Here is a 22877-nt window from a genome sequence, read left to right as displayed (position 1 = left end):
CGACAAGGAAGCACAAAAAATGAACATACAGTACAAAAGAGTAAATACAAACAAGTTTGTTGTTAATCGCGAAAACGAAACAGCAGCTCCAGACAATCAAAACCCAGTGTTACTTACATGATAAGGAATCAAAGCAGGCCTTCCCACTTAGCTCTCTCCAGCACTGGAAAGCTTTTCTAATATAAATACAGGTCCTAAAGCGCTTGCTCAGTCATAAACTTAAATTGCAGTGATATTCTTTCGAGCTCTTTTGTATTGTGTCCCATCTCTCGTTCTGCAGTTTTTTTTTTTTTCTTATTTTCAAATCTCCCTCTTGCTCATTCGCTCTCCTCGACCGTCATACGACCGGTTACATGTTTGTTGTTGGTATCGGCCCGACTAACTTCCAAACAGTGTATTTGAAATAATACTGAGTCCACCTTTAAGCACCTAAGTGTCTGCACACCAGATGGCCGTGTTTGATCAATTGGTTTATAGGTGTGGTATTTTGGAAAGCAGTGCCTTGAAATGGCAAAGAAGTGTCATCATATTAGATTTCTGTGTCTAATGTAGAGAAGTGTGTTTAGTGTTTTGCAAAAAGTGTGAAGTGGTTGTGAAGTGGATGTGGCTGAGGTTTTGCTCCTTGAGTTTCAGGTTTCACTGACTGTGCGTTATTTTTAATTTTAGTGCGTAAGCAATCATAAAAAAAACCTGTAATTCTGACGATATGACAACAAGCTGCCAAATGTTTTCTTTCAAATGGATGCTGTGTTCTCCATTTTTTATGTAGTGTATAATGAACGACCTGTTGTGTTTATATATTGATTGGCTGTGTGCATGATCTTATTTGATTTCGAGTATAGATGAAATGGTTTTGAGCCGATTGTTTGATTTTGCCAGAAGAGTCAGGGGTTTTGCGAATGTAGTTTGAAGATTTGGTTTTGTGTTTAGTGTAGTGGATGATATTTTCAAGAAATGTGTCTTTTGTGAAAGCTGTCATCTCTCATTGACCTTGATTTTGCATTTGAACAACTTTTTTGAACATGCTTTTCATTTAGATTTTTTTTACCTTTTGGGCTTTTGCAGTTTGACTACTGCATTTTTGTAGTATGCAAGTGCTGAATATACAGAAATTTTATACAGTTATACAGTTTACAATATATTCATCTTACTAAGTTGCGATTGCGCCTACTTTTTAACCTGCAAAATGTGCTTACTGTATACAATATACTTTTTTTCCTGTGACCTCATGCACTGGATGCTGTGTTCTCCATTTTTTGATGTAGTGTCTATTGAATGCTCTGTAGTGTTTATATATTGACTGATTATCCCATGATTTACTCACCCTCAAGCCATCCTAAGTGTATATGACTATCTTCTTTCAGACGAACACAATCAGAGATATATTTAAAAATATCCTTAGTCCTCCAAGGTTTATAATGGTTGTGAATGAGGGCCGCATTTTGAAGTCAAAAATAATGCATCCATCCAAAAAAAAAAGTAATCCATACGACTCCAGGGGGTTAATAAAGGCCTTCTGAAGCGAAGCGATGCATTTTTGTAAGAAAAATATCCATATTTAAAACTTTATAAATTCAAATAACTAGCTTCTGGCAGACGACCATACGCAAAATGTGCAAGTCGATTTGTGGTGGAAGAGTATCCTTTGACCGGACGCACAACGTAATGATGAATGCGGAGGTGCAGAGGATAGAGCAAAACAAATCACCGGTCCTGGATTATAAGTCTAAAATGATCATTTTTTAAGAGAAATTTCAGAGGATTTCGATATAAGAAATTTGGTGCACAGCCCTATTTGTTTGAACCGCGAGAGGCATCTAAGCTTACATCTTGCGTCATACATCGCGTCAGAGGATTACTCATTTGGCGCAAGTCGACTTGTGCATCCTGCATACGGTCGTCTGCCGGAAGCTAGTTATTTGAATTTATAAAGTTTTAAATGTAGATATTTTTCTTACAAAAATGCATCGCTTCGCTTCAGAAGGCCTTTATTAACCCACTGGAGTCATATGGATTACTTTTTTTATGGATGGATGCATTATTTTTTACAGCCCCTATTCACAACCATTATTAACCTTGGAGGACTAAGGATATTTTTAATCTCTGATTGTGTTCGTCTGAAAGAAGATAGTCATATACACCTATGGCTTGAGGGTGAGTAAATCATGGGATAATTTTCATTTTTGGGTGAACTATCTCTTTAAGTATGAGGCCTATGGCTATATAGGCTAAGTAAAATCCCAGTGTAAAGCTTTAGCTCAGAAAGATACTCTAAAACTGTAAAGCACGCTATCCTCAACAGAAACTAAGCAAAGTTGTCACAGATGCAGGCTATTAGACGTCATTTTCTGAAAATAGATGGAAAATCTGACATTAAAAGGCAGCACTCTAAGTATAGTAGTGGCAGCCTGCCAGTGCCAGCAAAAGATCGGATTTCCTCTCCATCCCAACCTTTCCCCTTCACCCAGACCGGCTTTGCATATTTGAAGTAGTCTAATCTTTGAAAAAATATTAGATAGCGAGTCTAATATGAATAGGCTACATTGTAAAATGTGATCAGGCACCCACCTGTTTGCTTTTAGAAATGACCATGTTTGGTCTGTGAACAATATTGATGAGCCGCACTACAACACACACCGCAGTTCCATCTGCTGGTTAGCATCGGTACAGCACGAGATTTCCCGGTGAGAGGATGGCATTTCGCTGGACCACCGCATTGTACTCCATCCTCCGGCAGGAGATATGACTCAGCGTTATCAGAGTAAATAAGCTCAAAATATAATAACTGACCACAAATTAAACTAATAAGCTTACTTAAAACTTTTTGTTATTCTATAAAACTATTCATATGAATTACATTTAAATAACATTTTGTCTTTTACATCGGATCATGGATCACTTCCGCGGCTTGTTTGATAGACTCGATAAGAATAAAGACGGTTTTATATCTCGTGAGGAGCTGCAGAGTGAAATGCGAAGGATAGGTGTGGAACCAGTTTGTGAAAAGGTTCAAGTAAGATTTTCTATTGGATATCTAGATATCAATCGCATAAGTGTTCAAGTAATCATTCTTTTATGTAGCCTGTCTGGATTAGGCTACACTTATTTTCTGGGTGAGCAAATAATAGCCTATATTATTATACTATATTATTCTTTCGCTCAGGCAATCTTGTCCCATTATGACCAAAACGAGGATGGGCGTCTAAGCTATCAGGAATTTCTTATTTATATTATGGACAGAGAGAAGAAATGGAAAATAGATTTCCATGCCCTTGACAGAAATAAATGTGGTAAGTTATAGCTATTCTATCGAAACAGCTTAATGTTATTAAACTGGTATTTGTGCAGTGGTGTAAGATGTTCTCTCAACTCACAAAACAAAGTAAAAAAGTGTCAAAAATATATAATTAATATATTAATATTATTATTATAAAATATACACGTAGACCTATATTCTGTTTTTGTTTAAATGATACATGATGTTAGCTAACTGCATGATCTGTAATGTCTGTACATTTCTGCAAATTGGATATACACAAATACCTCAGGTTACAGATAAAACATGCATTTTCTGTAAAGCTGCTTTGAAACGATTGTGAATTGAATGGCTATTTACGTTCTTTCCTCTGATTAGGGGCAATTGACCTGGATGATATAATGACCCTGTTTAAGGAATTAGGTTTGGTCATATCAAAACCCAATGCAAAGAGAATCATTCAAATGTAAGAGACCTGCAGCTGCTGCCTCCACATTTGCAATATTAAATAATGATATTTGATAATGATAATGATAATGATGGCATTGGTAACAAGACCATGAAAATAAATGTCAAATCAAGATCACATTTTGTAATATGGGGTCAGATACTTTGACATATACGGATTTATGTACATCTTAAGTAGACCTTGTGTACAGTTTATATTAAATGCATGAAATCCATGAAATGGTTTGGAATTTGTATTGATTGTATTATTAATCAGTTATTAGATTATTAACATTATATTCTGATTGTCATTAGGATGGATGAAGACAACTCTATGACAGTAGACTGGGAGGAATTCCTCCAGCACGTCATCATTAACCCAGCAGAAAACATTGGAGAGTTAGTATCTTCCTGGAAACATAACCTGGTAAAAATTTCAGCTTTTAAATACTTATTTCTAAAATAATTCACCCAAAAGGAAAATTTTTAAAGTATGTCAGTGCCATTGTTCTGTCTCAAAATGCACACCAGTAATGTTTTTTTTTTTTTTTTTTTTCTTCTAGTGAACGTTTATAAAAGCTACTTAAATGTCCTAATTGAACTAAGGCCTAATCCTGGCTAAGTCTAAGCCCTGTCTGTGAAACTGGGCCTTTATGTTCTTTTTGGAGCTTTAAAATTTTGGTCACCATTCACTTACATTGTGTGGACCTTGAGAGCAAAGATATTATTGTAAAAACCTTTGTGTTCTGCAGAGAAAGTCACACTTTACATACAGAGTATGGGAAAAATGTCATTTTGACTAAAAAATTCCTTCAAGGTTTTGCACATATGCGTTTAATCTGCACTGTTCACCATCAGGTTTATAAAATGATGTTGTCATTTTAGGTGTTTGATGTAGGAGAGAGCCGCTCTTTGCCTATTGAGTTAACCCAGGATGAGACTGACTTGTCAGTCTGGGGGAATTTTATATTGGCCGCAGGCTTGGCAGATGCAATTTCCAGAACTGTGACAGCACCAATTGACATGTTAAAGACACGACTTCAGGTAGGTTTTGTCAGTCACAACTATATATATATATATATATATATATATATATATATATATACTCACTTGTCTGGTCTGTCTTGAGCAATCATTTCTCAAAGGTGTATCTTTACAGTGCTCAACAGTGCTCATACTTTTTTCTATTGATTTTAAAATCAAAGACATTTGAGTGAATTTAATAGCAAGTGTAGACAATATATATATTTAGACATGTTTTTTTTTGGGTGGTAAATCTTGATGCAAATACCAGTAAATTGCCTTGTGCAATTCTTACTAAATCACCTTGCATGATTCATTAAAATACTCTACTCACTTACATTTTGTGGAAACTCCTACAAATGCATATGCAATAAGATCAACTGCAAAAATAACTGTGTCCAAACCTTTTAAGCGCTAATTTTTCACTTCGTGTCTTTAGTAAATCCTGACAATAGTTTTTTAACACCAAAAGAGGATTTGTGCTGGCACAATCTGGCACCTAGTCTGCTAAGACAAAGCCTGTGTACACTGATGAGCCAAAACATTGTCGTTGATCATCTTCTTACAAGGCCACATATTAATGCCTGGGTAGATTAGATGATAAGCAAACAATCACTTCTTGTAAAAAGGAAAAAAAGATCTGAAAAATTTACCAACAGTGGTCTGAAGAGGGACAAACCACAAACCAGTGACAGGGTGTTGGGCGCCCAAGGCTCATTGATGCATGAGGGCAACAAAGGCGATCCCGTCTGGTCCGAGCCAACAAAAGGTCTACTGTAGCACAAGTCACACAAAATTTTAATGATGGTTATGAGAGAAATGTGTAACAACACAGTGCATCGCACTGTGCTGCGTATAGAGGCTGCGTAGCCGCAGACCAATCTGAGTGTCTATGAGTCCAATGAGTCCCGTGTTCTTTTACATCACATGGACGGCCGTGTACATGTGTGCCGTTTACCTGGGGAAGAAATGGCACCAGGATGCACTGTGTGATGATGACAAGCCAGTGGAGGGAATGTGATGCTCTGGGCAATGTTCTGCTGGGAAACCCATGGCTCTAGTCATTCATGTGGATGTAAATTTGACATGTGCCACCTATCTAAACATTGCAGACACCCCTTCATGACAATGGTGTTCCCTAGTGAAAGTGGCCTCTTTCAGCAGGATAATGCACCCTGACACACTGCACACATTGTTAAGGAATGGTTTGAGGAACATGATGAAGAGTTCAAGGCCTTCCCCTGGCCCCCAAATTGCCCAGATCTCAGTCCAATTGAGCATCAGTGGGATGTGCTGGACAAGCAAGTTTGATCCATGGTGGCTCCACCTCACAACCTACAGGAAGGAACTGCTGCCAACGTCTTGTGCCAGATACCATAGGACACCTTCAGGGGTCTTGTAGAGTCCATGCCATGGTGGGTTGGCAGTGTTTTGGCAGTACGCAGAGGACCAACAGCAGGCAGGTAGTGATAATGTTTTAGCTCATCTGTGTATATTCCATTTTTATCAATAAATTGCTGTTTAACTCTATTCTCAGAGTTGTCATGATTGAAATATGAACAAACCTCTGTAAAAGCCTTCAATATAGATAAGAATAAAACTGTAAAGTTTTCAACACATTATGAAAAGCTAAATCTCATTGACCAGTGCATGAAAAAAACAATGTTGCCTTAGAAAAATCTACAAGTGAACCGTCAACTTTTAGGCATACATTATTATAGAAACACTCATTTTGATTTTCACTTGATCTTTCAAACCAAATGTTTCAAGAAAAGTACAGTCAGAGCAATACTTTAGTTTAGAAAGAATTTGTCATGCCAAGTCACCTTTATTTATATAGTGCCTTGTACAATACAGATCAGTTTCAAAGCAGCTTCACAGTAATAATTAATGATGCAAACTTCATCAAATATGTACGGAGCCTCGCACATGACATGCAGGAAAAATAGGCTAAATCGTGCACACACTTTACTAAGTCGTTCCCTCAATTTATAAATTGTGTGCACTATTTACTTATTCGTTCCCTCGATTTACTAAAGAATACTAGAACAAAGGAGAGTACTAGAGCAAAGGAGAAACACAACCAACTAAAAATGAACTATTCAAACTGAGGAATAAATATATACAGTGTTCAGCGTAAATGAGTACACCCCCTTTGAAAAGTAACATTTTAAACAATATCTCAATAAACACAAAAACAATTTCCAAAATGTTGACAAGACTAAGTTTAATATAACATCAGTGTTTAACTTATAGCATGAAAGTAAGGTTAATAATATAACTTAGATTACACATTTTTCAGTTTTACTCAAATTAGGGTGATGCAAAAATGAGTACACCCCACAACAAAAACTACTACATCCAGTACTTTGTATGGCCTCCATGATTTTTAATGACAGCACCAAGTCTTGGAATGGCATGGAATGAACAAGTTGGCGACATTTTGCAACATCTATCTTTTTCCATTCTTCAAGAATGACCTCTTTTATAGACTGGATGCTGGATGGAGAGTGATGCTCAACTCGTCTCTTCAGAATTCCCCATAGGTGTTCGACTGGATTCAGATCAGGAGCCACTGAATCACTTTCACCCTGTTCTTCTTCAGAAATCCAACAGTGGCCTTAGATGTGTGTTTAGGATCATTGTCATGTTGGAAAAGTGCACAACGACCAAGGGCACGGAGTGATGGTAGCATCTTCTCTTTCAGTATAGAGCAGTACATCTGTGAATTCATGATGCCATCAATGAAATGCAGCTCCCCGACACCAGCAGCACTCTTGCAGCCCCACATATGGACACTGACAACACCATGTTTCACTGTAGGCACCATGCATTTTTCTTTGTATTCCTCACCTTTGTGACACCTTACAGTTTTGAAGCCATCAGTTCCAAAAACATTTATCTTGGTCTCATCACTCCAGAGTATAGAGTCCTAGTAGTCTTCATCTTTGTCAGCATGGGCCCTGGCAAACTCTAGGTGGGCTTTTTTGTGCCTGGGCTTTAGGAGAGGCTTCTTTCGTGGATGGCACCCATGCATACCATTCCTCTGCAGTGTACGCCGTATTGTGTCATGGGAAATAGTCACCCCAGTTTGGCTTTCTACTTCTTTAGATAACTGCAGTGAACTTGCATGCCGAATTTTTTTCTTTCTCAGGTCTTGTGACATTTCTCTTCCATGTGGTGCCATTGCTGACAGCATGAAATAGGAAGGGGTTTTAACACCCTTTTATAGTCAACTGTCTGCTGGACACCTGTGTAATGAATAATTAGACTCACCTGTGGTTGAATTCTTGTTAAATTAGACATTTGTAGTCTAAAATTTAGCTTTGCTCCAGAGACTTTCAGTGGGGTGTACTCATTTTTGCATCACCCTAATTTGAGGAAAACTGAAAAGTTTGTTCTCTAAGTTATATTATTAACCTTACTTTCATGTTATAAGTTAAACAGATGTTATATAAAACTTAGTCTTGTCAACATTTTGGAAATTGTTTTTGTGTTCACTGAGATATTGTTTAAAATGTTACTTTTCAAAGGGGGTGTACTCATTTACGCTGAACACTGTACATAGAATAACTAAACAGCTAAACAAGTAGCAGGTGGCTCAAATCAATCAAACAATGAGTTACCATGACAACAACAACAACAAAAAAAGCAAGCACAGGAAACACTAGCTGCATCTCATTTCGGAGGCTGCGTCCTTCGGAGGTCACATTTGAAAGCTGCATACGTCATCAAGGATGTCTTAATTAAGAAAAGTATATGTAATAAAATTGACTGTTATTCCTCGTGAGGTGTAAAATACTGTAATTTATTTCTTACTTTGCAACCTAATGGTTACTTAAATGAGACCGCCTCGATGATGTATGCATCCTTTAAATGCGACCTCCGGAGAATGTAGCTTTTGAAATGAGACGTAGCTACTGATCTACAAACTATGGGTACATTTACATAACAACAACAATGTACTAAAAACTGAAAAGTTTCTCCTTTGCGTTTTTTAAAAGATTTGCATACAGACGACAACTTTGTCAAAGCGATCCCCATTCACACGGATCAGCTAAAACAACTAAAAACTATTTATCATGCCTATTTATCATGTATTATTAATGCCAGGCCAGTAGCTGGCAATGTCACTTTGTAAAGAAACACTACGCGCCTATAGACTGAACATTGACGTCACCATTTTCACAAATTCGCGTTTTTGTAGTTTGCACGGAGATGATAACGGTATATAATTTTCAAAAACTTTGAAACCCGTTTGAAAAAGTTTGCGTTTGTCATGTTTTTAGTTAAAAACTGTATCGTGTAAACTCCCCCTAAAAGTCCAGGAAAACGAAACAGAAACCAAAACTGAATATTACAAAGTGTCTATGTTTCATTTTTTAAGCAGCTCTACAGAAGACATTAGTATAATCATCCAGCCTCAATTCAGTTCAAGATTTAGTTTTTATCCAAAAGTGTCAGTGCAGTCAAATCGATAATGCAGTATATTATACTGAATATTAGTATTTCAGTTAAATTGGGAGTATATAAAATATATTTTATTTGTAAAACAACAGTAGCCTAACACACTGCAGTATACTGGATAGGTTTTTGGATCCAAAGCTGTGTCTCTGGGACTCCGGGAGCTGCAGACTGGAGGTTTTAGATCCTTGTGGCAAGGAAATGCTGTGAATGTTCTTAAAGGAACACCACAATCAACGCTTCAGTGCTTCATCTATGCCCAGGTGAGCACACAAACTTGCACAAACATTCACTCACATGTGCACAGATGTTCAAACATTCTTTATGTCACTCTCCTGACAGATGAGGTTGTCCACGCTTGGCGAGAGGGACAGTCTGACAGTCCATCAGAGGTTTGGACTGGGCTGTGTGTCAGGGGCTGTGGCACATGCTGTGTTCTACCCCTTAGAGGTATCACAGTGACACAACAGGTTGGAGTTCCTTACTGTTAGGTGTTGTCTCTCAAATATGAGTTTTTCAGAATGCTGTACACATTGGGTAATTTCATATCTCTTTCTTCTTCACTTTCCGGCAAAGACAGGAAGCTTTTTAGTGTTAATATAACAACATGAAGAGCTAAGGATGCAAATTAGGTGTATAACTGAATTTTTATGTGTATTGTATTACATTCATGCTCCCAAAAAGAATTATGGCAAATGTAATTTTGTCACACAAGCCTGTTGCCTCACATAATGACTAAATGCACAAATAAATGGCTAAATTTCTGCCTCAGATTAAAAAAATAAAATGATAATAATTGTCAGTAATTTTGGCCTTGGTTAATATAGCTAACTAAAATAAAAACAAAAAGCATAAAAAATTGTTACTTCAAATAAAATGTGTACTAAAAAAAAAAAAAAAAAAAAGATTTTTAATTTTATTTCAGGCAACATTTCTCGTTTTCATTTAATTTAAATTGATGTACTAAGATAACTAAAATCAAAGCTAAAAAAATAATTAAAAAGCATATAGACATTTAAAAAAAAAACTAAAAAAAAAAACTAATAGAAATGGCAAAAAACATACCAAAATATTAACTAAAATTAAAATTCAATTTAATTCAAAATAAATAAACCTAGTAGTATCTCAGTGATACTAAAATAACACTTATTGTGACAAAAAGATTAAAATAAGAAATGTCTTGTGAGGTATAAAGTGATAATTATAATAAATAAAGTTGCAGTTGCAAGAAATATAGTCACAGCTGCAAAATATAAAGTTACAATATGACATTTAAACTCACAATTAATACAAGTGTGTGACCAGGGCTTGACATTAACACCTGCCAACCCGCCAAATGCGGGGGGATTTTAGCAGTGGTGTGTAACGCAGTCACACTCCTACTAGCCAATTTGGTGGATTGAATTTTATATGGTATACATATTGTATATAATATACATTTTTCAATTGTAGTCTTTTAAAAGGGCATCTGAAATAATGAACTAAGTGCAATGTAATATTGTCAAAAATATTGACTTTTCTGAAATATCTGAAATGCTTTTAATACTCATTTTCCAACAGCGAGTTGACACAGAGACCTGCCTCCTCTCACTCACTCGTTTCATTTGCTCTGGATAAAAAAATAGTTTGTGTTACTGGGCTTGAATTTGGGCATGGGATTTACTCATTCCCGCATTTTGTGCTTACACCCAAAGTGTGCGCACATAAAGCTGCCTCAGTACTAAATTGAGTTCTTTTTTGCTGCTTATTGCTTTTAAACAATGAAATACACAAAATAATGTCAAAATGCCGGTCTTGGCGAGTATTCATGTAAACACGGTCAGTTATTTTTTAAGTGAATGTAAACAGTTGAGAAAGAAAACACATGTGTAACAGTATAATGGATCCGTGCATCAGGTCTTAAAGTGACAGCAGCCTAATATACCTGCCGCCAAATTATGAGATAAAATTAAAAATATCTATATGGCAGTTTTTCCCCATGGTATTGATGTCAAAGTTGTGGCCAGTGAAAATACTGAGTGGCTAGTAACTTTGGAAAACCACTAGCCACAGTGGCTGGTGAGCAAAAAAGTTAATGTTAAGCCCTGAGTGCGAGGTATAGTGACAATGTGATATATATAGTCACAATTATGAAAAAAATGTGTAACTATGAGAAATAGTCGAAATAGTATAATATGAAGTCGCAACTGTGAATTACAAGAAATAATGTTGCAATTATGAGAATTCATACACCTTCCATATTAGTCATTTTTCATCAACAACACATACTAAGTTGTAGTTCAAATTCACAATTACAATTTATTAGAGCAACACCAATTATCTTTATTGACTTATACATGTATTGTAAGTTGATTGACACGTTTTTTATTCTTCCAACGGCAGGTGCTGAAAGTTAGACTAAATCTCCAGCCTGCTGGCACCTACAATGGAGTACTGGGATGTGCCAAGTTGATTTACCAGAATGAGTCTGTGGCAGCTTTCTACAGAGGGTTCAAACCCAGCATACTCTGCATGATACCTTATGCTGGAGTGGAATGTGCAGTGCATCAGGTATTTGGGGCACTGGAGGAGGTATCTGAGTATTCAATCAAAAAGAGACAAACTACAAAACTGCTTTTACTTTCAGGCAGTGTGGCTGGGCAAGCTGCAAGTTTTATTTTCTTCTCACCAAGTTAAAAGGCATCAGTCATTAACATGAAGTCTTTCTCCTCTGGCAGTCAATTATAAGCTGGGTAAGACAGGATCCAGAGCACATCAGTGACTCCAAGCTCTTCCTCTTCAGTTTTGCAGCATTTGCATCAGGACAGGCCACCAGTTACCCACTTGCTGTCATTAGAACACAACAGCAAGCTCAAGGTGAATGTTAACCTGAATGTTTTCCTTTATCAACTAAGGTGTCTTCTAAGACTTTTAATAATTGATATCTGTGCTGTAAAATTTGGTAAATTTTTATCATGCTCATCCTCTGTCTGCATTCACACAGAAACAGAATCCCAGCTGTTCTCAGAACGTTCTGGCAAGGTCTCTTTCAAAGTTACGAACAAACGTTCTTCCAGTAACGTTAATTAAATGTTCGTTCAAAGTTATCTGTTCTTTACTGTTCTAAGGTTCTCAAAACAAACGTTATATACATTTCTCATGGAACTTTTTTCTGAAATTCAGTTGGACGTTCGTCTAACATTTTTAAAATGTTAGACAAAGTCATTTCAGAATGCATTCAAAAGTAACATTCCCATAATGTTTGAAGAATTATAAAAAGGAATGTTCCCTTAATGTTCATAACCAAGAAAAAATGTTTTTAAAGCATGTAAACACATTGGATGTTTTGAATGTTCAGATAACATTCAGAAATAATGTTTTCATAACTTAAAGGGAACGTTAGCAAAACATTCTTAGAACATGTGTAGGATATGTTCATCCCAGACTGTGTGAATATATCAGTGTTTGTCTTGTGAATTTCTTTAGCATTTACTAAAAATATTTGTAATTTGATCACTGTTGTTTTTCCTCTCACTATCTCAGCTTTCTGCTCGACCTCACAGAAGTCTGCAGATGCTCTTCAAGGACTCGTCGGAATCTATGAGAAATATGGAGTCAGAGGTTTTTATAATGGAATGGGTGCTAGCTTTGTGAGAGCTGTTCCTTGTGCTTTGCTGAATTACACCCTGACCTCAAAATTTGAAACATTGCTTTCTTCATTGTCCTAATGTAGAATAATGGCTTAGAGTGTATGTTTTTTGATTGTCTTTTTTATTTCTTTGAATTATGTTTGATCACGTACATTCTTGTGTTACCTATTGTTATGGTGACAACATATAACTATGGTATGAGTATCATTGCGTCAGTTGAGCCTTTTAACAAGTACAAGAGCATAGTATCAGTTTTGAGTGAGTATACGGACTAGGGAAATTCAAACTTGTAATATAATCAGTGGTGTGCATGCGTGGTAAAAATAAACAATGTGCACCAGAAACCGTGGAGGGAAGCGCTTTTGAGTACCAGCATTTTAGGGGACAGGGTGGCGGGACACGTTTACTTACTGGAGTAGGATTTTTCTCCATCTCTGGTAAGATAGCAATCATGATGATAAGTGTGTTCTTTAATTATTAGGGGATAAGGTCCAATGGTTCGGCACGCATGTGATTCGCGGATTAACTGCTAAGTTTAACCATCATAGAGTGAATGTTTGTCTTGCCAATTAACACATTCAAACGATTTTAAACGCGGAAGCAGAGGCAAAAGTCGGGACTCGAGAGCTGTTATCTGTGCACACAGCCTCACACACCCGAAGCACGCAGAGAGAGAGAGAGAGAGAGAGAGAGAGAGAGAGAGAGAGAGAGAGAGAGAGAGAGAGACGCGTGTTTCACACAGTGCTCGAACACCGAATTGTTTAGTCTTTTGCATTTACTTGCACTTGAAGGGACAAATACACAAAAAATACCGTTATTATAATTATGTCAAAATACCGGTCTCTGCAAGTATTCTCTCGGTTATGTCATTAGTGAACAGCTGAGAAAGAAACCGGATGTGAGTATATTTGGTCCGTGCATTCCGCCTTAAAGTGACAGTAGCCTAATATTATTGCTGTTGTCTGTGTCATTAATGTTAATAAAATAAAATAAAACAACATCATCATCATCTACCATGTTCGAGAGAAAAGAAGATAGTGAGGAGAGTAGTCAGGAGGAAAGTGATGACAACAGCTTTTAGGACAAGTGTGCCGCCTAAAGTGTGAGTACCAAGCAACATCTTCAGGTGCTCCCTTGAGAACCAGACCAAAAAAGTTATGTGCACCCCTGAATATAATCATATAGGCCTACTTCTGAAGATTTTTAGAAACAATATATTTGAATTATTTAGACAAAAATGATTCTACTAAAGATATAGGGGAGCCTGGGGCTATATCTCACTAACTGCTAACTATGGTTTTGAGACAAAAGTCGAATTACACAAATGATTGTTTTCTTTTTTGTATGTTGGTTTCAAATACCACCATTGTTTAAAATTATAGGATTTTTTTCCCCTCAAAATAAACACAATAAAATCAATGAGTACATTCAGACACGAGTCAACAAGCAGTTGATCTGTTATTATTTATATCACTGTTCATAAATTCAAGGTCAGGGCATGTTGCATGTTTTATTTTAATATTAGGTAACAGGTTCAGCAAATTAAGTAAATTAAAAAATCACTGTTATGTTACATTCAAAAATCATTTAAAGTATCCAAAAATACAAATATGACACCCAGTGGTAGGCTACTAAAGAAAGAATTGTTACTGAAAATGTAACTTTATTGATGTATTCAGACTACGTTTACACAACAATGTACTAAAAACAGGAATTTTATTTCTTTGTACTGATGACAATGTTATCAAAAAGATCCCCGCTCACACGGATGCGCGAAAACGGCTAAAAACTATAATGCATGCCAGGTCAGTAGTTGGCGATGTCACTTTGTAAAGAAAGACTACGCGCTTCCGCACATACGCATTCTTTTACAGAGCACTCGCGCCAAACACACATTCTTATAGACTGAACACATAAAATGCCTTTACCGTTTTCATAGATCTGCGTTTTTATTGTTCATACAGAGATGATAACAGTATCGTTTTCAAAAACGTGCACTTTGAAACCCGTTTTCAGGCCCCCAAAACTCCATTGTAGTGTAAATGAATGGCCAAAATACATAAAAAGTTTTAGGTTTTAGTTAAAAATGGTGTCATGTAAACGGCCCCCCAGTGATTGTGTGCATGTGCTTGTCAGGCACACACTTCTGTGTGTTCGACTTGATGCGGCGCTGCGCTGACTGATCGGTGCATGACATTAAAATACCACAAGAGTGATTAGAGAGTAGATGCTCCATATGCTTTTGAATCGCTCTCATGGTACTTTGATGTTATGCATTGATACGAAATACTCCTCTCTAGAGTTCATTTCTCTAGTGAACTAACAATCTGTCGACACTAAATGCCTAAGGTAAATGTAATGCTACGTGAGATATATCAAGCTGTTTTATTGATATCTTTCTGCAGTTGAAACACTGGTTGAGAGATTACATTTAAACATATTGATCAGGATCAATCATCTCTTCTTCTTCTGCGCTTTAACCTGTTGTGGCGGTTAGCAAACAGCGTTACATTACCGTGCGTGCCCCCTTCTGGATTGGAGTGTGGATCGCCTATGACTGACTGCCCTGTAAACAAGCCTGCACTGGCCCTATATGGCACATGCATTTCTGATAATAATGCATGTCTGAGAGTGCATCTGTGCATGTCTACAGCCAGACAAGTCAAACACTAAAACTCTTTGGATATGGGTGGAGGACTTTTGAAGGTCCAGCCACACCCTAACAATAGCCATATCCCTATTCCCTATCTCTAAACATAACTAGGTCAAGCTCCACCCATTACGTCCAAGAGCTGGGCGTCGTTTGCAGTGAGCACACTTACGTTAAAAAAGCTGGAAAAATAATGAAAAGTGAATAATTTCCGTGGGTCTAGTATTTGCATCTGTTTGTTTGAAGTTTGAATCAGGTCTCCTCTGTTGGAGTAGAATTGCGGTAAAAAACAAAACAAAAAACAAACAACTAGGGTGCTAGAAATACGGTACTCAAACTGCAGCCTCCGGTATTGCAGGAATATACTGTAGTTATTAGACCACTTGGACGAAATAACAGCAGTTCGCCTATTCCTGACGATGCCACAAGAGGACACCATACACAAACCAGTTTGAATTCATCAGCGAAACGAAGCAAGCTGTTCTGGCTACGTGGCCGTAGTGACGTCGGCAAAGTTGACGTTTCACAAACATGGCGTCGCAGCAGAGTGAAGTGGATGAGCTATTCGATGTGAAAAACGCTTTTTACATTGGCAGTTATCAACACTGCATTAACGAAGCCCAAAAAGTAAAGGTGAGTGTCCTGAAAATATCTCCTTGACACGAAAACATTTCCGATTGAAAGGCTTATAGATTCTAGAGTAGGTCTGTTAGCCTGCGGCTAATTCATTATACCTTCTCTATATTCAGTACCTAAATATTGTAACGATACTGTAATTAACAAATGATAAACAACCACGTGTAAGTGTCATATTTCTTTCAGACATCAGGGCCAGAAAAGGATGCAGAGAAGAACATTTTTCTGTACAGAGCATACATTGCTCAGGTAAGTTCTGTTTAGCATCAGTCTGTTGTGGTGCTGTGTTGGTTTGATGTTGTTCAGAATAAACTCATACAAAATTAGATGTATGTCGATGTAAATGTCAAGCTACAATGTCTTTTTTCCCTCTCTGTCAGAAAGCATACACAGCTGAAAGCACACACACACACACACACATATATATATATATATATATATATATATATATATAATGTACGTTATATGTGCTTTTGAGTTAGTGCTGTTATTTTGAGTTCTAATTAACAGTGATGATTTCTGTTGTCTTTTCAGAGGAAGTATGCTGTGGTTCTGGATGAAATAAAGCCCAGCTCCTCTGAGGAGCTGCAGGCTGTTAGGATGTTTGCCGAGTACCTGTCCAATGAAGGCAAGAGGTTTGTGCAGTCAAACTGTCACATTTTTTTATTCGTTGTTTCAAACCTTTTATAACTAAAAACCTAGACGCATGCAGGTTAGCCATTTGGTCTGTCAGTTAAACGATTACGTTCAAAGTGAACTAAACCGTACATCTGGTGGCACAATGCTTTTCTTAGAGATGCAATAGTGGCAGAATTGGACAAAAAGATGGCTAAGAGTGTTGATGTTTCCAACACCACCTTCCTGCTGATGGCGGCTTCCATCTATCTGCATGAGATGAACACAGATGCTGCGTTACGTACCCTGCACCAGGGAGAGAGTCTGGAGTGGTGAGTCTGGAGTTTTCATAAATAGTTTGGAATAATAATGTATAAGTTGTTCACTGTCATTTTGTATTTCTCTCATAGCATGGCCATGACTGTCCAGATACTTCTCAAGTTGGACAGAGTTGATATGGCAAGGTATTTTTTTTTGTTGTTGTTGTTGTTTTTTTTGTTTATGTATTAATTAATTATTTCTTTTTTGGTTTATGTGTGCTTGCGTTAAAGCTGTTTGTATGTTATATTAAAAATACCTTTTAACCTGCTAGATATTATTTGACAATATATTATTTAGCCTAACTTCTGACTTTTAACTACAAATGAGAAATTATACCTGCCTTTAGTTAATAACTTTTAAATATGTTATTTTCATGGATCTGTTGTGTTCGCAGAAAGGAGCTAAAGAAGATGCAAGACCAAGATGAAGACTCCACTTTGACTCAGCTTGCTACAGCCTGGGTCAACCTTGCCATCGTGAGTATTCAAATCAATGTGAAATTAAAATGATTTGCTTTTTTAATGGGCATTCCTTGTGTTCCTGTGACCGATTAATTGGTGCGTGTCATCCCAAAGAAAAAAGTTTTTGTCTTTATTATCCTTCGTCAAAATGTAATAAATTTCCTCTGAAATAACTTTGCAGGCTGTTGGATAATGTTAAACAATCACCAAATAGATATTTAAGCATTGTTTTAGCAAACTTTAATTCAGTTTGGCTTAAAAAAAAAAAATCTAAATATCTTACTCTTATCTACTCCAGTCTCAGCATGTACTTCATGCTTTCATACGGATTTAAATAAATTACATATGAATTTCTGTATTTCTCCCACCAGATGGTCTTGCATGCATTGGATTTTAATACCTTTGCTATATTTTTTTGTAAACATACAGTGTGTGTGTGTGTGTATATATATATATATATATATATATATATATATATATATAATATCAATAAAATGTGTGTGTAGACATAAATGCTGCATGATTTAGAGGTGAACATCAGATGAACATTGTCTAGCACCATGAAATGGTAGTCATGCCTCAAAATTTTAAAGTAAATATTATTAAAAATATAGTACATTCATTTAATTAAAATACACTTAATCATTCTGTTTTGACTGCTGAGGTTCAGCAGCCTTAATCATTAACAAATATGTAAATTTATGCTACCCAAATACTACATCCATTTACTGTACATTTTTTCATTTAGACATGTGCATTGTTGTAGTGAGCTGAAACATTTGAGATGATTTTGTTTTCTTTAAAATCTCTCTGCATGCCTATTGCCTATTCAGTGTTTGCTGGTGTTGCTGAATTATGGTACTTCCTTATCAACTGGGAATTAAATGTCTTTCTCAATCTTTTACCAACAGGGGGGAGAGAAATTGCAGGATGCGTTCTACATCTTCCAGGAAATGTCAGACAAGTACTCGCCCACACTGCTGCTGCTGAACGGTCAGGCTGCCAGTCACATGGCTCAGAATAAGTGGGATGAGGCAGAGTCAGTACTACAGGATGCTCTGGACAAAGTAAGAGCCTGGATTTCAGTACAGCAATTGCAAGGAAGTTTCATCTCCCACTGCAAACAAAAGTTTAACTTTGGTCCTGAGAGTCTGCATAGCGAAAATATATTTGACAAGTATTGATTGATAATTTTGAAACTGCATTTCAACTAATTCAGAGTATTAGTAGACTGTAAGGTTAGGCTTAGTAGAATAAGTTGATGTAGTTACAAAGTTACTTGTAGTCAGTAGGATGTCTGTTGGGGAGCATCAAAATAAAGTGTTTGTAGATATTAAGCAGACAGTCTATTAGTACTCTAATGAGAGATAGTTGACATGTAGTTGCAAAGTTACATATAGTTAGAAGAATATCTAAAGTAGACCATCAAAATAAAGTTTTACCAGATTGACTTAGATTGGCTGAATTCACGACACAGACCATACTAGCAGTTCTATTGCTAATGCATTCTTATTCTGATTGGGGACAATTCTGCTTTATTTTTCTGTTGGTCAAGTCAAATTTATTTATGTAGTGCTTCATTAATTAGAAAACAAATTCAGTTTCAGCTGTAAAGCAGCTCTACAAAAGATAATAGTGTCACTATTCATCTCAATTCAGTAAAGTGTTGATTAAATTCAGTTCAATAACATTGTCAATGTTGCAAAGTTGGTGTTAACATGTAAAGTTCAAAGCTATCCAGCTCAATTCAATTCAAATTGTGTTATCATCTGTCAGTGTAGTTAAATCGCTAATATTACTGAATGTTAATTTTCTTATAAATCCCATTAATCTCTTATGCTGACCCATACAAGGCAGTAAATTTGTTAGCTTGGAGGGAAAACGAGCATTTCTGGATTACTAGAATCACTATTAAAATTGAAAGCAGAATTCATGAAGATGCGCTGTATACTGATCAGTCAGTGGTCTAGGTTTAACTGTGGTGAAATGTCATGATCTGTCCTTTATCTTCTATAGGACAGCAGCCACCCGGAGACACTCATCAACCTCATTGTGTTGACACAGCATTTGGGCAAACCTCCTGAGGTAAACTCCATAAATTAACATTAGGGATGCACCGAAATTAAAAATCTTGGCCGAAGCTGAAACCGAATATAATGAAACACTTGGTTGAAGGCCATTTATTTTGACCGTTTTTTCATCATTGCATAAATTAAATAGTCAAAATGTGCTTTTCAAAGAAAAAATCAATTTAAAAATATTTAAATAAGTTTATTTCTGCTGTAAGTTTTTGCAGATGCGCCCCCTCTAGACCAGTGGTTCTCAAACTTTTTAGAGGCATTTAATATCCTCCTTCGTATCCTCTCTCTTCCACTTAGACTGGACAATATTTGCCCCTTTAAATTGATATTCAGGTGCATTTTTTTGTCTTTACATTTTGACATTTTTATGTCAAATTCCATTAATTTCATTATTAATATAATAAATCAATAAATTAAACTAAATCAACAGTTTCAATCAAATGAAATCAACAAAAGCCATATTTGCCCTGCAGTGGCACATTGGACAATCTAAATGCATTTACACATCGTTTAATATTGCTCAGAGGTGGTATGAATGCAATTACAGTGGCATAGATAATGTTATGAGATAATGTTTTAAATAAAAAATGTTCAATAGAGAAATACGAAATGACGGTAAAAACAAAGTGATTGGCCTACTTTTAAATATTAAACTAAACTAAAAACTACTGGCGGCAAGGTACTGTCTTAACGAGTGAGTCATTTATTTATTCATTCATTAACAATGCAAGACTGGCTGTATTATCAATGGACCATTAATCATTGCTGCTGTGTGTTGCTTGGAGATGCACAACAGTTCTGCTGTGGCTTTCGGTGGAACTATTGTTTCACTGCAAAATAGAGCAAACAACAATACTGTTTAAAATGTACATCTCTTAATATCACCTTTTTGTTTGTTGAAATGTAAAAAAATCAATGTCACATTTGCAATCGTGGATATATGGGAGAATGGCATTCTTTTTTGTATAATACATTATCAACATTAAAAATAAGTCGTCGTACAGGGTATGTTTTTGTATCAAATAGAGTTTGAGTCTTAAATCGATCTCTATGCACAGTCAGTGTCTATATTTGTTCTTCATGCTAGTAAGTGCTAAAACGTCACTTTTACAAAGGTACATTGTCGAGAACTGCAGTAATGTACCACTGTTTGCTAAGGTAGCAGACTCTGCACGCAACCTATCAGATGCATGCTGCTTTAGTGGATGGTAGTCAGTTTTGATTACAAAAGATGAGGTAATTTCATTGGATTTCATGTATTTGACATATTACGGCACTCCCATTTTCCTGTTGTTTTTACACTAGAGGTGGCATTTTGCCTATTAGAAGTACATGCTTGGTTTTAATGTTATTTTAAAGGGGAGCAGAATTAAATGAAGGGCAAAACTCAGCATTTTGTTTGTGTTCCCCCTCTGACACCCCAGTTTGGGAACCACTGCTCTATACAATTTAGCAAAACAGTGTCTGCAACTGGCCATTTTTGTGTCTTTTTCGGACACTTTGCTTCCACACTGCTGACATGTTTGCTGAATTTTGTAAAGCGTGCGCGCCTCTCACTCTACACTGTTTGCTATTTGATTGCTTCATCAAAAACATCATTGTTCTGTAAAATTTATTCTATCTTTTCACTTTTTTTTTTTACACTATATTTTTGCTATTTTCAGCCGAATAGTTTTGGTTGCTGAACATTCGGTGCATCGGTCCTAATTAACATGTTAACATAAAAAAATAAAAAAAATAAAAAAAATCATCATCTGCATTCTTCAATGTATGTGATCTTCATTTTAAACCCTTGAGGAATCATCACAGATTATCATATTGTCTGTCTTTTTGTTTCTGCACAGGTGACAAATCGATATTTGTCTCAACTGAAAGATGCACACAAGTCACATCCTTTTATTAGGGATTATCTTGCTAAGGTAAGGTTATTTATTATGGGACATCTTGTTCTGTTTTTCTTTTTTTGAGAACATATTGTGAGAGCATTATTTGAATAACTATGGAAAAAAAAAAAAAACTACTAAGTTTAATGTGAACTCAATTGTTTCCACAGGAGAATGAATTTGACAGACTTGCCATGCAGTACGCCCCCAGCGCCTGAAAGAAGTATACGGTTTCTATTTATGTCTCCTACAATGCAACACAATGTTATTTCTCCTTTTTTTTTTTTTTTAATGCCTTTAAACAAAAACTCATTTTGACATGCCCAAATGCTCTACAAACATTCCTGTATCATGGTTAAATAAACATGTTTATCATACATGAGCACACATGGTGTTGTTGTCTTATTGAATAGTCATGTTGCGATTACAAAAAAAAAAAAAAAGAAGAAAAATAAATACATTCTTCAATGTTCTGTGCTCGGGTCTCTCAGGTTTTTGGGAGATGTTGCAGATGAAATTATATATATAAATAGCAAATACACACACATATTTTCAGCAGGATAATGCACCCTGCCACAAAGCAAAAATGGTTTGAGGAGCACAACAATGAGTTTGAGGTGTTGACTTGGCCTCCAAATTCACCAGATCTCAATCCATTCAAGCATCTGTGGGTTGTGCTGAACAAACAAGTCAGATCCATGAAGGCCCTATGTAATGGACAAAAACCAATGCTACGACATTCCAAAGTTCAGTATCTCATACAATAATAATCAATATATTAATTTTTGTGTGTATGACCAATGGTAACGTTTTGGTACAGTACAGCCGTGGCCAAAAGTATTAACGGTGACAATTTTTTTTTTTTTTTTTTTTCAAAGTTTGCTGCTTCAGTATTTTGATTATTTTTTTCACATGTTTCTATGGTATACAATGTTCTGGAAAAGAATAAGCATTTCATAAGTTAATATGAATAGTTTCATAAGTTAATATATGCGAAGAGTCAGTATTTACAGTGTTGAGCCGCCTTCTTCATAATCTCTGCAATTCATTCAGGCATGTTGGATATCAGCTTCTAAACCAAATCCTGACTGATGGCAATCCATTGCCTTAGTGCTCGGAGTTGATCACAATTTGTGGACTTCTGCTTGTCTACTTGCCTTTTGGGAAGTGACCACAGGTTTTCTATCATTAAAACCCAGGGATTTGCCTGGCCATAGATCAAAAATTTCAGTGTAATGACCTCCAAGCCACTTCATTTTCAGCCTTGTGACATGGTGCTCCATCATGCTGGAAAATGCACAGATCATCACCAAATTGCTCCTGGATTGTTGGGAGGACGTTTTGATGCCATTATTTATTCCTGGCACTGTTTTTGGGCAGAATGAGGCACTGGATGAAAAGCAACCCCAAT

General features: G+C 36.4%; 2 protein-coding genes across 2 annotated transcripts; both read left to right on the top strand.

The window, feature by feature from the left end:
- The first annotated feature begins 2509 nt into the window (after window positions 1-2509).
- Window positions 2510-14257, top strand: slc25a24l (solute carrier family 25 member 24, like). The gene is made up of 10 exons (XM_051914417.1): window positions 2510-3013; window positions 3164-3290; window positions 3635-3722; window positions 4019-4130; window positions 4589-4747; window positions 9316-9453; window positions 9533-9640; window positions 11573-11740; window positions 11908-12046; window positions 12713-14257. Exons 1-10 carry the CDS (start codon window positions 2891-2893, stop codon window positions 12895-12897), a joined length of 1347 nt encoding a protein of 448 aa, XP_051770377.1. The 5' UTR covers window positions 2510-2890; the 3' UTR covers window positions 12898-14257.
- Window positions 14258-15898: 1641 nt separating this feature from the next.
- Window positions 15899-21848, top strand: cope (COPI coat complex subunit epsilon). Its single transcript, XM_051914519.1, has 10 exons — window positions 15899-16102; window positions 16292-16354; window positions 16640-16740; window positions 16900-17052; window positions 17131-17184; window positions 17436-17517; window positions 18414-18569; window positions 19519-19587; window positions 21428-21502; window positions 21637-21848. The coding sequence occupies exons 1-10, from the start codon at window positions 16001-16003 to the stop codon at window positions 21682-21684; spliced, it is 903 nt and encodes a 300-aa protein (XP_051770479.1). The 5' UTR covers window positions 15899-16000; the 3' UTR covers window positions 21685-21848.
- The last annotated feature ends 1029 nt before the right edge of the window (window positions 21849-22877 follow it).

This window comes from Ctenopharyngodon idella, chromosome 2 (genome assembly GCF_019924925.1).
Source record: "Ctenopharyngodon idella isolate HZGC_01 chromosome 2, HZGC01, whole genome shotgun sequence".
Lineage (NCBI taxonomy): Eukaryota > Metazoa > Chordata > Actinopteri > Cypriniformes > Xenocyprididae > Ctenopharyngodon > Ctenopharyngodon idella.
The sequence above is the reverse complement of the archived record's forward strand: the minus strand, read 5'-3'. Positions and strand labels throughout refer to the sequence as shown.

Excerpts from the sequence above, each read along its gene's own strand:
- slc25a24l (XM_051914417.1), top strand. The coding sequence starts at position 2,891 with ATGGATCACTTCCGCGGCTTGTTTGATAGACTCGATAAGAATAAAGAC. Across the intron at positions 3,014-3,163 it reads CAGTTTGTGAAAAGGTTCAA|GCAATCTTGTCCCATTATGA; the intron begins GTAAGATTTTCT and ends TCTTTCGCTCAG. Across the intron at positions 9,641-11,572 it reads CTGTGTTCTACCCCTTAGAG|GTGCTGAAAGTTAGACTAAA; the intron begins GTATCACAGTGA and ends TTCCAACGGCAG.
- cope (XM_051914519.1), top strand. The coding sequence starts at position 16,001 with ATGGCGTCGCAGCAGAGTGAAGTGGATGAGCTATTCGATGTGAAAAAC. Across the intron at positions 16,355-16,639 it reads ACAGAGCATACATTGCTCAG|AGGAAGTATGCTGTGGTTCT; the intron begins GTAAGTTCTGTT and ends TTGTCTTTTCAG. Across the intron at positions 17,053-17,130 it reads CAGGGAGAGAGTCTGGAGTG|CATGGCCATGACTGTCCAGA; the intron begins GTGAGTCTGGAG and ends TTTCTCTCATAG.